At 46.5% G+C, this 16,090-nt stretch overlaps 1 protein-coding gene across 3 annotated transcripts in view; it reads left to right on the top strand.

Moving 5' to 3' along the window:
• Positions 1-710: 710 nt before the first annotated feature.
• Arl15 (ADP ribosylation factor like GTPase 15) overlaps positions 711-16,090 on the top strand; it is a 361,818-nt gene continuing 346,438 nt past the window's right edge. For 2 of the 3 annotated variants that reach the window (XR_005284686.1, XM_038323071.1), the window contains exon 1: positions 711-796. Coding sequence is in view for 1 of the 3 variants with exons in the window: in XM_038323071.1 (XP_038178999.1) it covers positions 749-796 (48 nt within the window). In the remaining 2 variants the exon portion in view is untranslated. The remainder of the gene's footprint in view (positions 797-16,090) is intronic. The other variant, XM_038323072.1, reaches the window with a different exon arrangement.

Here is a 16,090-nt window from a genome sequence, read left to right as displayed (position 1 = left end):
CCGAGTGTTTGTGGTGAACAACTTACTCGTGACTTCTCCCGAGGTTGTCTAGGGTTCTAAGAATGCCTCCGGACCGCGCTGGTTCCGAGCGGCAAGATTACTTTCAAATTGTCCGCCTTAGCACACGCTGGGAGCGTCTTTGCGTGCGCCCCCCCCTCCGCCCCCAGCTTGCCTGTTAGAGGGCGTCAGCCCTTCTAACCCGCAAGTCCTTGGTGCCTCAAGGCCACAGGAAAGAGCTCAGGGGAGAGAAAGTAAGTTTCGGTGGCTACCAAGCCTCCCAACGCCCCGAGTGGGTTTCCTACGAAGGGGTGGGGCGGGGATACCGCCGCTTTCCAGCCTCAGGCTGGGAGCTTCGCGGGGTCTCCGGGCGCCTGCTAGCCGAGGGAGCCTGCGAAGGTCGCCCGGCAGCAGAGTGTTTCTCAGTGTCGGGCGGGCCGGCGCTTCCGCTCGCCCGCCCCTCCCCCCCCTACACAGGAACCAGCACCCTACAGGCTCCCGCGCTTCACTGCTGCCATCCGCCGGGGGCCTGCCTTTTATAGGCGCTTCGGCCAATGAGCGCGCTCCTTTCCTTCTGCCCGCCCTCCCGGCCAATCGCCGCTCCCCTGGTGTAATCTTCGGCTCCTCGGCTGCTCTCGGCTATTTTCGCTGTTGCTGGCTTTTTCAGGAGCTGCTCGCTCGCAGCCCGAGACGCTGCTTTTTTTTTTTTTTTTCCGGGTTCGGAGCCATTCCGGATGCTTTAGGCTGCCGGATGTCTGATCTCCGGATAACTGAGGCGTTTCTGTACATGGATTATCTGGTAGGTGCGGGGCGCGGGTGGCGTGTCGCCTCTCGGATCTCGCGGTGGCCCATGGCCCCCGCCTGGAGCAGCAGCCTTGCGGCTGGCTTTCTTTCTTTGGGATGGGATGCCTGGGGCTGCTTTCTCCCGGGGCTGGCTCTGAGGGGCGGCGTCGGGGGAGGCCGGGTTGACAGGTAAAGGCGCGGCGGGAACCGGCGGAGCTGCGGGCAGTGAGGCAACGCTCCGCGCGCCTCTCCACGCTCCCGGAGCAGGACTTTCTTTCCGGGGAAACTGGAGTTTTCCGCTCTCCCCTTAGCAGGACTCCCGGTGCTATTAAAGAGCTATAAGCCGAATGGCTCGCTAAGTGCCCCGCAGGTCCGGTCATTTGGTTGTTATTAGATCTCTAAAGGAATGACCTGGGTCGAGGCGGGATTTTAAAAACACATTACCAGAAAGTAGACCGGACTAAACCACATTGCAACCCGGTCTGATCAGGATTGGGCAGGGACAGGCATTGCCTGTGGTGCACGCCGCTTTTGCTTTGTGCAGGGCTAGGCACCCCGGTTTCAGTCAGCCGTGTGCTGGGAAGTTTAGGTGGGAAAAGTTTTTTTAGCACCGTGCAGGAACGGAACGTGTTTCTAGAATTGTGCAAGCCTTGTTTTTGTTCCAGAAATTGTCTTTCCACAGAGCTGCCTGTTTGTGGTCAAGCAGATTCTCTTTGACAGGAGCAGTGTTCGAGCCCTTACAATTACTGTGTTGATGGCGTGAGGTTGAACCACTATTGCCATGCAGAGCTGAAGTAGAGGGTTTGAAGCCTTAGCCCTCCTGTCATCTTGTAGAACACATGGTTTTCCACTGCAGACTGGCCTGGCAGAGACTCGCCAGTGCCTTCTAGGAATTACACTTGAGGCAGTAAGGAGAAAGACTGAGCGCTTTCCAGATCAAGAAGGAGAGGGCTGTCTTTGTCATGTTACCTGGGTATGAGGGTTTGTTTAGATTCGCAGGAATATATGTTACCGCTGAGGCTTCATAGTTTGATGAACTTTCTGGCAAGGATGGAGGCCAGTACATGCACGGGCTGGAGAACGAAGCCGAAATCAAAGATTCTGAGTTGAGATTTGCTTTTGCTGTTTACATACATATTTATGGCAGCAACTTCTAGCTTCGTCAGAAAGGGGTGTTACCCACTTCTTGCTGTAGCCAGTTTAAGTGGGTTATCTGTTTATGAACATTCTTTAAAGTACAAGGTGCGCTGTAGGTTGATGATTCTCAAATATGTCAGGAAGACTGTTTTCAAAATAAAATGATTGATTGAGCTTATCCCATACAGTGTGCTATTGCTATCTCTTGTAATCTGTCTCAATAAAAGCCAGTTTGTGGAGCAAAATTTCCAGATAAGAAGAAAGTATAGGATCCATCACTTGTGCCGCCGGAAGCTAATTTTGGGTACCTAACTCAGTGGTGCTTCCAAGAGGAATTTGGAGGAGGGGTTCTCATTATTTTCCCATGTTTGCTGAGGCTGTGTTAGAACTGCATCACATCGCTGTCTTTGAGGTGCCAGGCCTACTCAAAGAACTGAGGGAAAACAGTATCAGAAATGACACAGGTTAACCTCCACCGAGACTTCGATTCAGGATGGGTGGCTGAATATTTGTTGGCATAAGGTTACGCTGAGAGTTTAGGTCACAATCCCTGGGTCCTGCTTTTGAATTGGCCTGTTTGCTTTACCTGCTATGCCGCAGCTCCTTGGTGGCTTTAGGACAAAGTCATTGTTCTGTCCCTTTCACTATGCTTTCTTAGAGTCCCAAGTGCAGCGAAACAGTCCCATCCGTCATTGGCTATACTCAGAGGGGCAGACAGCAAATCTTAGAGGAAGCAGTTCAGGTTTTATGAGTGTGTTAGGCGTGCTGTGAAAAGAGTCCTTCGCTATTAAATGGACTGGAGGGAAAACAAACGCATGCCAGCAATGGGGGGAGGGTAGGAGGGGGGGGAGCTTCCTTATGCTTTTCAATGCTGCTCCACTCTCATAGACAAGGGCGAGCTATATCAACTCCCTTCTTCCTGGCTTTAGGTTGACCTGTTTGCTCATGTATCATCTCTTTGTGGAGTGTTTATTTAAAATCCCATTTCTGACAAATACAGGATCGATATCTTCGATTGTGCCTGGGATCTTATTTGTAAAGTAAATCGATCCATAAGTTCTTTTACTTACTTAATCATCCAAAAAAAAAAAAAAAAATCTGGTTCTTTCATTCCAAGCTGGGTTGCAGGCTCCAGGAAGTGCTCTCCTCTTGCTCTTGAAGGGAGTAACCGTGTGGTGTGTGCCCTCCTTTCTTCTCTTTGAAAGTATTCTGCACTTTTTTGTTGTTGTTGTTGTTGTGTTGGAAAGAAAAGCTGTGTGGGGGTATTGTCCATTGTTCTTTAGTTGGGTATCATCCCTTAGTTGTTCTTATTTGGGGTAAGTCGAAAGGAAGGAAGAAAGAAGTGTGTGTGTGTGTGTGTGTGTGTGTGTACTATTTTTAACAGCTCCTAATGGGATTGCATTGAGAAGATGAATGCAGGGAGCTCTCTGATCTTAGAGGTTGCAGTTAATTTCTTGAATGTTCTCAGAGGTGACAGCTGAGGTGACAGCTGAGGCGAAGGCCCTGTCTTAATGTTTAAGGCAGAGGTTTTATTGCTCTTGGTTCAGGGAGAGAGTGATAACTTGCAAATCCTAAATAATTGCGTGCTACACCTAGAACTGACCTGGCTTGGTGCCTGGCGTGAAGTTAGAGCCCCGGATGATGTGTTGGTTGAATTAGTGTGAGGTGGGAGGATCAATTCGGTTCTCTTTTCTGGCTTCTAAACCGAGACAAGATAATATCTGTTTGGATTAGGTATTTTGATTTTTGGAATGCAGAATGTATCCTTGACACTTAAGATGATCAAGATAGAATTTGTTTAGTAATTTAAACATAAAAGTCTTATCTTTTCTAGACAATGCGGGTGTTGTCTGAGAATGCTACATTTCTTTTTCCTTTCCCTTGGAGAAGTTTATAAGTTATGTTCTAACCAGACAGGTCAGGTCTTGCTGTCACCAGCAGGCAGTATACCTCTCTCCCACTGATGGGTTATGGCAATGCTTAAAGCTTGGTAAAAAGAAAGACTAGGATAGAATAAGTTTTTATAAAAATAAGATTATTATTATAATTAATGTTATTATAAGAATAGGAAAAATAAGATAGGCTGTTATAAGTACCATAAGAATAGAGCTTATAATGAGAGAATGATGCATTATGAATTTCTCTTTGGGAAGGTGGACAGGGTCAATTTCTACATTCCCTTCAGTTCAAAATGTCTTTGCCTTGTACATTAATTGGTGTGGACCTTTCTGTACCACCAACACAACTACTATAAAGTTCATTATTCTCCACAGAATACCAGTGTTGATTAAAAGAGATAGTGGAGGCAAATTTACTTATAAACAGTCCATTGGTTTTCAAATAAGAATGTTAACACGTTATGATTGTGTTGCAGCATTTTAAACCAGTCTCAGTATACTGAAGAATTGGAGGGTGTTCAGGAAGCAAGAAGTGATGAGACTTCTGAGGGTCAGTCAATACCTCTGGAAAATATAGCCACAATCTCATATTTTTAAGGTTTATCTGTATTATGTCTATGTGTGTGTGTGTGTGTATATATACACATAATACAAACTTTAAAAACCTCATTTATATGCATAAATATACAATATAAACGAGTGTTTGCCTTCAAGTGTGTCTGTACACCACATGCAGGCAGTGTTTGCAGAGCCTAGAGGAGAACGTCAGATCCCTGCCCCTAAAGTGATGACGGTGCCATCTGCCATGTAGAACCCAGGTGTTCTCAAGATCCATCGCTCCAGCACGCTCCTATGTTCTTTAGCCCATTCAACAAATGCTTACTCAACCCTCTATTGTCCATGTTCTGGGGTCACGGAGAACACATACAGGGCTCCCTTTGGTTGCAGATTGCAAGGCACATGGCCCTTGGGGAGCCTGTGGCAGGAGAGTTGAGGTGGCCTGTGGCAATAAGGCAGGCTATGACATGCGCTTTTGCTCTGTAGTGCATTTCTTCTTGCTCGTGTTTCTTTGTTTTATTACAGCATGCGATGTAAAGTTGGACTTGTAGATGTGTCCAGACAAGCTTGCTTGGTCTTTCGGTGCTGACAGCCGATCATCGCGTTTGTCTCTTATGCTTGGGTTTAGGAACATTAACTTACTAAATTCACTGATGAATTTGGCTTGCTTTCTTTTTTTGGTTTTTTTTTTTTTTTTTTTTTTTTTTTTTTTTCGAGATAGGGTTTCCCTATAGTTTCTAGAGCCTGTCCTGGAACTAGCTCTTGTAGACCAGGCTGGATTGGCTTGCTTTCTTGATCACAGGCTTTACCTGTCCAAGGAGGGTGTCTGCACACATACGCTCACACACGCACAGAAAGAGAGACAATTTCCCAAGGCTCATACAACTAGCAAGTGAGTGAGTTGTCTTGTGGCCCCAGGCCCTCCTTTCTTGTCTCTACCCTCCAAGCCATTCTCTCTAACACAGGGCAGGGATTCAGGCATTGAGTATTAAAAGCTGATGGAGTGTAGTTGGATATTAAATGCCTCGTGTCCACACAAGTAAACCATTATAGGAAAGGCTGGCTGGAAGGTGTTGTGTGCTCAGCTTTCTGTCCCACAATGTCTTTCCTCTGGCCACCGAGGCCACCAGATGCAGATGGGTTACTAAGCATTATTACTGTCACTCTCAGGACCACCTCTGCCTTCTGCCCTGGCTCCTCTCGCTCCTGTCACCAGCACTCAAGATCTACTTTGTTAAGTCTGTTGTACGCCTTTGCCAAGTACAGCCTAGGAGATGAGGCTGACTAGCAGACACTAGGCCACAGCAGGCTATGGCCCTCAGCAGAGGGACATTCACTCCCAGGGATTGGGAAAACAACTAAAGAGAAGGAAAAAATATCTATTTCTCAGTGAGGTGTGATAAATTCCCCTGTTATTTTTTCATAAGTCGAGTTAATGATGACGTTATAGGTGAAGTATTAGGTAGCGTTTTCTACTGTAAGGATGTACCGGGGTCTAATACCATTAACAACATCTTTTGGAATTAAACTCCTGTATGAGTGGAGGTATAAAAGCAAGGACAAGCTATTTTGGGCCTGCAGCTGCTTTCAGTTTTGATGTGGCATCTCCCCCAAATGCTTCAGGAGTCTAAGAAACTGGACTCTGGTGGATCTCCATCACACTTTGATAGTCTTGATTTTGCGCAAGGTGTTTGTGTTTTCATCTGCATTGATTCCCCCAACTTCTCTGGCTGGTCCTCACTTCTTGTGCTGAAATGGATATAGTCCTAGAATCTGATCTGTAGCCTCCAATCCATGGCAGTCTCTCACTGCCTTCATCCCTCGTCGACCGCTGAATTCTAGCCTGGTAAAAGTGGAGGGGTAGGCACCAAGTATAGTGAGGAGGGTTTTTTTTTTTCATCTTCGAATTTAATCATGCCACAGTCCTGTTCATCAATATCACTTACAACAGGCTTAGAAAGAAGAAACCAGAGACTCTGGAAGGTTGAGTATTTGCTGGGATCTTGTAAACCAGTAGAGAGGGTCAGGGCTGGCATTTAAATCCACCTTGTTAGATCCCAGGCCTGTGCTTATGAACACCGTTCAATAAAGCTTAGCTAGCACAATGAATTATTGTGGAGGAGGGATCTAGATGCAATGCTGGAAATTGAAGGGTCACTTGATTGCTGCTGTCACTTGTTTTCCTGAGAGGCCCTCTGTGAACTCCAAGGACGAGTGTGGTGTGTGCCCCGAGGCAAGCACCTGCTCACACCTATGCCCGCCTTCATTTTTTGCATAAACATTGGCCTCGGCTTTTGACTCACAGCCCAGCCACACCTACATAATTCTGAGTGGCCACTTGAAAGGCTGAATTTGTAGGACAAGCTCCTCAGGTTCCACTGTAAATTGGTTTGCCGGGAACTAGTCTGACCACTGGCCTGCTTCTCCTTGGGCCGAAGACTTTCTCTGGTCTTAGAGAGGAATTCCTGTGGGTTCTTTGTCTGTCAGGACAGTTGCTGATTTTGCCTCTAACTCTCAGGGGCATGTGAGTGTGGAGCCACTTGGGGACCCATTGACTGCAGCATGGACAGTCTTCGTGGTCAGCCAGCCTGGGCATGAAGTCAGGAATCAGAAGAAAGGAAGGGAGTGTAGGAAGCTTCGTGTCGGACTGACTGTGGACCTCCAGCTCACAAATAATGACCAGGAGACTTCTTGTAATTATGAAAGCTTGGCCTAACTTTCACAAACCTAGCTTAGACTTGTTCCTAACTAGCTTTTATACCTTAAATTAACCCATTTTTATTAATCTGCGTTCTATCACGTGACATTACCGCTCTTCTTGTCTTGCACCTCCTGTTTCCCTCTCCCTATCTCCTGGCATCTCTGCCTTTCTTCTTCCCAGAGTCCTCTCTGTCCACAGAAGTCCCTAACCACTTCCTAGCTGTTGGCCATCTTCTTTTTATCGCACCGATCAATCACATCAATACATTTCACACAGTGTACAGATATCCACAACACGGGAACCAGTCTCTTGTGTCCTTGCCGCTTTGATTCAGCAGGTGTTGATATTTTGCATTTTAGCTTCAAAGCTTCGGTGCTTCTTAAAATCAGACAGGCAAACCACCCCCCCCCCCCCCACACACACACACAAGGAACTTCCAGGCCACAGCCAGGCTCGCGCTCTTTTCACACTGCTGACAGCTGTCCAGAAGTTAGTGGGTCTCGTTCTCATGCCTCTTAGGACAAATGGATGGATGCTTAAATTGTAGAGTTGATGTTACTGCTCCGGGCTGTCTGTAGAGATGCTGCCTGCGTTTGCCCAGGCACTCACGTCAGGGAAGAGGGCTGGTCCTGAGAGGCGTGGAATTCTAAATGTCTACCCCACGAGTCATCAGAGTGGAGCGTTGCCGTGCCAGTCACTGCGTCTGTAAAGTCCACCAGTTTGTTTCCTTTGAGTTTCGAAGTTACTCTCCTAATCGATCTTTAGCCACTAGCTGAATGGCAGGTGTGTCTGAGCTGAGCTGAGATGATTTGGATAACGTACTTGTTACTAAAGTAACTCTTAGAGCAAAAGACCACAACAGAAGGCAAAGTTGGGGCAATACATCTTGGGTGTGTAACCTGGTAACCCAGGCCAGACCGGAACAGGAAGTTGAGGGTTGCAATTTTAGTATGTTTATACTGTAGTTTATCCTGTAGTCGTGTATGTACCCATCTTGAAATCATCCTGGAATCTTTAACGGGGAAACTTTTATACACTGTACTTACAAAGTTTTCAGTTTATATTAATTTCTACAGCATGGGATTTCTGCACTGTACCCATGAATGGTACTTTGCCTCATCAGAGTGCCACCCTTTCCTAAGATAGCACATCTTTCCTCTAGTTTTGGCTAATGTCACGAACCCTGGCCAACGGCATTCCATGTCTTCTAGCTTCATTTTGATTGCTGGATAAACCACATCCACCTTAGGCAGTTTGGGGGGAAACGGTCACATTTCAGCTTAGAGTCCAGGTTGTGGTCTGTTGTTGGGGAAGTCTGGGCAGGCACTCAAACAGCTAGTTATATCCACAGTCCGTCGTTGGAAGACAACGAATGTCTCCTCGCTGCCACAATGCTTCCATTGCCAGCACAGTTCACTCTACACGGTTCACTCTTACACGGTTCACTCTTAGCACGGTTCACTCTTAACCGTTCACTCTTACCACACGGTTCACCTCTTACACACGGTTCACTCTTACACGGTTAGGCACAGCCCACTGAGTGGTGCCCGCCCATAGTGGGTTAGGGTCATTTCTACATCAGTCCAGCAGTCAAGATAATCCGTTGTAGACACCTACACGTCCATCAAGCTGCTCATCCGATCATTCGACTGAGCCATCCTTCCAGAAGATCCCAGCGTATGTCTAGTTGACAGCTATAGCTCACCAGCACGTCCCTTGGGGTTTTTCCAGAGTGAATTGTGGGTGTGTGATACTGCTGCAAATCTTATGTCACGAGGGTGCCAGAGAAGACTGGAAACTGTCAGCGCTGAACAGGTTCCTACACGGTCCCTCGGAACAGCATGGCCGTACCTGTTAACGTGCTCGGTGACGCTCTAAAGGGACACTGTTATAGGCAGTGTTCCTACTCCTTTGAGGGTAACTGTACTTTGTAACCAAATCCTAAAAGTAGATTTCTGGGTCAAAAGAAATATATTAAGTATTTAATACAGTATATTAATTTAATAATTCACATGAAATATATTAAATAGTCAAAGGAAATATTTTAAGGTTCTTGATATTGGATTAAATAATTTTGATATTTGTAATGCACTTAGAATTGTTTCTGAACACACCCAGCACTTCTTGTTATATGAAGTGTTGAAGTGAAGTTGGCGGTGGTAATGCTAATTATTTTTGGTGGACGATGACTCGGTGCCAGATTCCGTGGGAAATGCTAACCTGTCTGTCCTTTCACAGCCCCGCCTGTGAGAGTTGTAGGAGTGTTAGTTCTCTGTCTGTCTGTCTGTCCCCTGCCTGTCCTTTTTTAAATGGTTGAGGGGACCAAAGCTGTAGAAGAGTTGAGCAGTCATGACTGCCCTAGTTGCTGAAAGACTAGCAACAACTTAAATTGTATGTACTTTTTGGTAGAGAATAAAACTGAGTTTGAAGTCTGTCCTAGATGTTTCGTCTGTAATCTGCGTAATATGATGTAGTTCTCAAAGCTCAACTCATGGCAACGCGGAGAAAAGAGAGGGATATTACTAACAGTCCTAATGTAATTTATGTATTTAAGGAAACTGTTCTCCAGATTTTTGTGGCTATTAGATTAGCTTTCCCATTTGATATGATACCAATTGCTACTATCCCTCCTAAATGTTATTAGGCACAATTAGAAGATGATAGCCAGTCCTTAAGTTTGTATGTACTTTTATTTTTTTTTTTTCCGAGCCTGTCCTTGGAACTAATTTTGTTAGACCAGGCTGGTCCTCGAATTCAGAGATCTGCTTACCTGCTTACCTCTGCCTTCCGAGTGCTGGGAATAAGGCATGCAACCACCCACCCCCGACTAACTTGTATGTGTTTTTAGAAAGTACTTATTCTAAAACTATAGATATTAGGGACGTGATCTAATAGAATCACCATGGACCACCAAGCTCTCATGCGCAAAAATTGGCTATATTAGAGCCTTTGTAATGATTTGCATGAGTAAAACAGCTGATATATTGGAAAGTGGGTTTATTAATTTCATTCTTTCTGTTATTTTATGTACTTCCTGAAATAGTGATCCTTGCTTTCATTGTATTCTATGATTTATTGACTATAAAATTGCCTTTTGCGTGCTTTTATCATTCGTTAATCCATGCACTTTTGTTTGTAAGCCCTTTATCTTCTGGTGTACTTCGGCATTAGAGATATACAAGGGTACAAGTGACTTCGACTTCCTTTCAAGTTGCCTAAGAACTCTTGTGCAAAAAAGACTAAGCAGTTGCATTTTGGTAACATTGAGTTGTTAGAGGAAAATAAAGGAGTTGAACAAATAATGGAGATAAAATAAAGGATACAGAAAGAGTATAGAAAAGGGGATCCAACCTAGACTTGGGGACCAAGGAGTGCTTCCCAGAGGGATTATTTTTAATTTGCAACATTGAAGTCGAGTAGGGTTGGTCCAGGGACATGCATTGGCCAAGGGCAGGCAGGGAACAGCTGTGCCGAGACTTGGGGGTGAATAACATCATGACTTCGAAGCCTCTGTGTGACTGGGGCAGGGTTTGGAGTAGTTGACTTCACCCAAAGCTGCAGAATCCAGGTAAGTAGTTATAATCCGGAAACCTTCAAAGGTCGCCCAGAGTGACGCCTTAGACCTGGCCGTGAAAGCAGGCAGAGGTCAGGGGAAAGCTTGTACTGATCCAGGAATGAGATGGTGGAATTCACAGTCAGAATTGATGGGCCATTTCAATAGATTAAGGATCCTTTAAAAAATTGCAGAGATCTTATCTGCAGTTGGATATAGAATATGAGAAGAAGATCTCAAAGGCAAAGTTCTTGTGCGGACGAGCGAACCCTGACCAGGCAGGGAAAGATCACCCCACCGAACACAGGATTCTTCTCTGATCACACTTTAATGAAGCGCTGCTTTGTTGAGGGAGAGCTGGAAGCAGGGGGCCCCGAGCCGGGCTGAGTGCGGCTTATATAGAGGAGGACGGGGCGTGTCTACTGATTAGGTGACGTGGCAAGAAAAGGATTGGTGGAAACCTGTTGCCAGGCAGATGTGGCGCGAAAAGTTCGCGCCACATACTTGTTTTACTTTAGCCCTCGGCGCCATCTTGTAATGGCGAATGTAAGTGCGGCCGCCACAAGTTCCCCCCTTTTAATTTTATGAAATTTAAAAGACAGTCAAGGCTGAGGTCAGAGGACCTTACCCTGAAAAATGTAGACATGTCCCGTTTTTCTCAGGGATGGGAAAAATAAGCGGGACTACCCATTGCATAAGGTCATGATCTCCTGAGTGGATCTACTCAGTGCACTCTTAGGTGCAAAACCTCCTGTCCAGGACAACACCGTCCCCAGATTCAGGGGAACCTCATCGATCCCTCTTTCCGAGTGCAATGGCTCAATGGCCTTCGTGTGCAAAAGCAGGATTAGGGTCAGGAGTCCTGTAAGATGCTGATCCAAGCTTGGGGGGAGGAGTTACCCGGCCGTCCAAGGCTGCGAGGGCACGAGCAATGGCCACCTTTTCCCGTTTCCTCCCTCCTTCACTCCCCGAATCAGCCTTAGAATCAGAAACAACCGCCATATCACTCCCGAAGTTTATATTAATCCTAGCACGCCAACCCCTGCCCATTCCTTAATATATGAAAAGGTATCTACCAGCCAATCTGTAAAATTCCCCCAGCGAAACCATAGTCGCCTGGGTTTGATTAAATTTTTGTTCCTGTGCATCCACCTTTTTGCAAACTAAGTTCAATTGGCAACTATCAACAAAAAATTGTGGCAATATTGTGGACTCATTGTGAACAGGAATTGGAATGGGCCATGTACGGGCCACAGCCCAGAAATAAGATTCTTCAGATTCAACTGGAACCGGTAGGTTCACCAACAGGATCAGGAGCAGCAACATCTCCTTGCTCTTCGTCAGGCTGTTCCAGTGTTTGTCACGATCCTTGTCAGTCTGGTAGGGATCCACAACCGGATCTGGCCGATTCTGAGGAAAGACACAAACAGCTCCCCTTCGGGGAATCGAACCCCCCGGTCTCCCGCGATTAAAGCAGGTACCTGATCTTCCCTGCCCCCTGGAGACTGCTAGCATAGCAGCCACTAGACCAGCATTAGTTAGAGGGCCGCCTATCTCTCGGCAGGCCTTGAGCCAAGCATCCAGTCCTTTATTTTTCCACGGCATGATGGCTCTCTTACATTCTTTAGTAGCCTGTTCAAACACTAACTGCTGAACCAGAGGCATGGCTTCTTCGGCTTCACCAAAACACCTTCCCTGCGGCTTCCATCAGCGAGCCACACAACTCCGAAAAAGGTTCAGTAGGGCCTTGAATAATTTTAGTAAGGTTGCCCGTCAATTCACACCCTCTTTTTGGTATCATTTTCCATGCTCTTGTGTAAATTTCATTAATTTGTTGATATACCTCCACTGGATAGGCTGTTTGATTAGCCGTCCATTGCCCTTGCCCTAATAACATGTCTGCATTCCAGGGAGCTCGATTTGGCGTTTGCGCATTTACTCGAGCCTGAGTGTGAGCAGCTTCTACTACTATAGATCTATAATCTAGATATTGACCTGTAGAAAGGCATGCTCTAGCAATTTCCCACCAATCTGGTTGGTGTCATAGCTCTGGTGGTCAACCGAGTCAGTAATGTGCGGGTATACTGCGCATTAGCTCCATAAGTCTTTGCCGCTTCCACTAAATCTTTTAACTCTTTATAATGGGACTGGCTCATGATATCTTTGTTGATTTTGATCCTCAAAAACAGGAATACCACCACTGAAGGTGGAAATGCACAGCTAACTGCGCAAGAGTGCCCCTGTCGATGAAAATGGCGCTACTCTGGGCTGCACGTAAGGAGGGGGGAAACTCTCTAGTAGGGCACTTTTAGAGCTGGCCCATGAATCTCTCCTCCTCATAACGTGCATCTTCCTTCCTCCTCTAAGCTCTCCTCCTCTGCCTCTACCAGCTCTTCTTCAGCCAGCCGCAAGGCTGCGAATTCATCCAGCACCGGATATAGGGGAGGTGCTGAAGGTTTATTTATCTTAGGATCCTCTTTTTCTTTTATATCTTTCTTTTCTCCTTTTTTGTTCCTTATTACCCGTGCACTTTTCTTCAGTATCCTCCTCTGTCTTTGAACCTGCTTCTGAAAGGCTGTCCTGGTGTCTTGTGGCTAGCATTTCCTTCCTTCTCTTACTTGAACTCCTCTACATTTTTCCGTCTTTCAAACAGGAGTGTACTAATCTCCAAAAAGGATAAGTCCCCTTCTTTAATTGCCCCTGTTCCTTTGCTGCCATCCAAATCTTTGCCTAGCTTTCCTCCAGCAATGCAGATTTAGATCCCCAGGACCCCGCAAACCACGGCGCCATGCGATCAATATCCCCGAAAATCACCTTTATGGTGGATTTCGAGATTTTTCAATCCTCTCTCCTGTAGTAACGCTGTATGGGATCTCAAAATCGCATACCTGGAGACAGACTGATCGTTGCCCATCTTTGCTCACTTTTCTACAAGAGGCTTACAAAAGGGGCAGAAAAATCGCCTTATCTCTACGGATTTACTTTCACTTTAGATGTTACAGGCAGAGACACTCTCCTCTCCTGGTCTATTACACGGATAAAATGCAAAAGGCATAAACCAAACCACTACAAGCAAAAACAAACCACTGCTAGTGCAAAACCACAAAGGACTAATTCCTCCAAGAAGCATACTGAGGATACTTACCGGTCGCCGACCGCTTCGTGTGAGAGTTCTGAATCCCTCCTTCGACCCCCCGCGTGTGTCCGCCGAAGTTCCCCGGGTTTCGGCACCAGCTGCGGCGAGGGAAACCCTGACCAGCAGGGAAAGATCACCACCGACACAGGATTCTTCTCTGATCACACTTTAATGAAGCGCTGCTTGGTGAGGAGAGCTGGAAGCAGGGGGGCCCCCGAGCCGGGCTGAGTGGCGGCTTATATAGAGGAGGACGGGGCGTGTCTACTGATTAGGTGACGTGGCAGAAAAGGATTGGTGGAAACCTGTTGCCAGGCAGAGTGGCGCGAAAAGTTCGCGCCACATACTTGTTTACTTTAAGCCCTCGGCGCCATCTGTATGGCGAATGTAGTGCGGCCGCCACATGTCTTGAATTAGGGGTTGAACATTGTTTGGTTAATTATTTCAGAAAAACGAATGACCTTGAAACACAATAACTCTTTTGCTCACAAATCTGTTGGCTGGCCATGTTTAATGGAGGAGTTACTCTTACTCAGGATTCCTCATGATGTATAATCACGGCGATAGCTGGGTTCATCTCAAAAGTGTTTTCATACACGAACTTGGCATCTGGCCTGGGAAGGCTGTAGTGACGGATGGTGGCTTCTCTGTCTGTGTGGTCTTTCTGTTCTGTGGTTGCCCCTGGGTAGCCTGACTTCATATGTGGGAACTCGAAGGCCTTGCCAGAGCTGATGTTACCAGGAAAAGCCGACAGGCTCTATCGGGCTTCCTCTCATCTGTCACTCAGTGCCATCATCTGGCATCCTTTCTGCTGCTCTGTTTTCATGACACTCACAAAGGCACACGAGACATCTCTTGGTGGGAGGACAGTCAAGAATTTGCGGACATGTTGAAAGCATTGCAAGCATTGAGGTGACTAATGGCCACGTACTGTTCTAAGGGACAGGGACGAACAGTTGGGAACTAAAGTTGAAATTGATTTCCGTGTAATTGGGTTTGAGGTTCTTGTATAAGATCTAAACTGGGTTTTAAATAGGTAGATGGAAACTCAGAGGTGAGGTCTGTTGATGAGGTTAAAAGTCATGCAGAACGGGACTGGGACAATGGCACAGATGGCAAATAAAATGCCTGGCATGCAAGCATGAGAATCGAGTTGGATCCGTAGCATCCATTCAAAAAGCTGGGTGCTGCCCCATGTACCCTGTCACTTGCAGCACCAGTGATGCAGACACAGAGGGTCCCTAGGGCTTGCTGGTCACCAGTCTAGCCAAATCTGTGCACCTTCATCTCAAAAAGTAAGTGAAGAACATTTGAGGAATTCACTTGACATTGACTACTGGCTTCTAAAACACACATACACACACACACACACACACAGGCACGCACACACACACACGTGCGCACACACAACATGTTCATCTGCACACATATGAACACATACTCCCACCGGGGGAGGGAGGGGACGCACACACGCACACACACGTGCGCACACACACATGTTCATCTGCATCAACACATGAACACATATACCACCCGGGGGGAGAATGACCTAACCTAACAATGGTCACTCACTGTACCACAGCCAATACAATAGCCTGCTGTTAACCTATGTGGGAAGTGTAGTACCATGTCATTTTGTATTATTTCTTTATTGCCATCACTTGACAGATTAGGAAACTGAGGCCTAATCAGAGGAATTGGCTGTCATGGCTTAGATCTGACGGGAGGGAGAATTTGAACGTAGGTCCTGGTTCACGTCCCCCACCTGTGAGACTTTTCTGGCGCTGTTTTTTAGGGCTAACTTAGACACATACCACCTTGAGACACTGTGCAAGCCCCTGTTCAACTTGCTGGGGTCCATACGTGAATGGCACAGAGGTTGCCACTAGGCTAGCCTTGGCTCTGTATTGGGCCTCTTTTTCCTAGACAAATTACAATTGTGTCCCAGTGAAGACAGGCTGCAGCTTCGTAGTGTCCTTGGAGTTTGGAGCGGGGTACATGGGATAAGGCAAACCAAGGGTTGGGCTGAGAGGCTCCCTAAGTAATGGCTAAGGGCAACTGATCATGGACTACACTGAGTGTACTACTATTCCGGTTTTGTCCCTCACCTTCGATGTAGCCTTTATGCCTCAGTTCCTTCTTCCATGCAAAATAGTATAATGGCACCCACTGTATAATGGGGATTGTTCATACACACACCGATGCTTCAGTCTGCAGTCAGGTATATGTGATAGCAAGCACCGTATCTCTTAGCGACATTGTAAGGTGTCCTTAGTTTGTGTAAATGAATTATTTGGTGCTCGCATAGTGGAAAAGTCACACAGTGATGT

This window comes from Arvicola amphibius, chromosome 3, assembly GCF_903992535.2.
Source record: "Arvicola amphibius chromosome 3, mArvAmp1.2, whole genome shotgun sequence".
NCBI classification, from domain to species: domain Eukaryota; kingdom Metazoa; phylum Chordata; class Mammalia; order Rodentia; family Cricetidae; genus Arvicola; species Arvicola amphibius.
The sequence above is the reverse complement of the archived record's forward strand: the minus strand, read 5'-3'. Positions and strand labels throughout refer to the sequence as shown.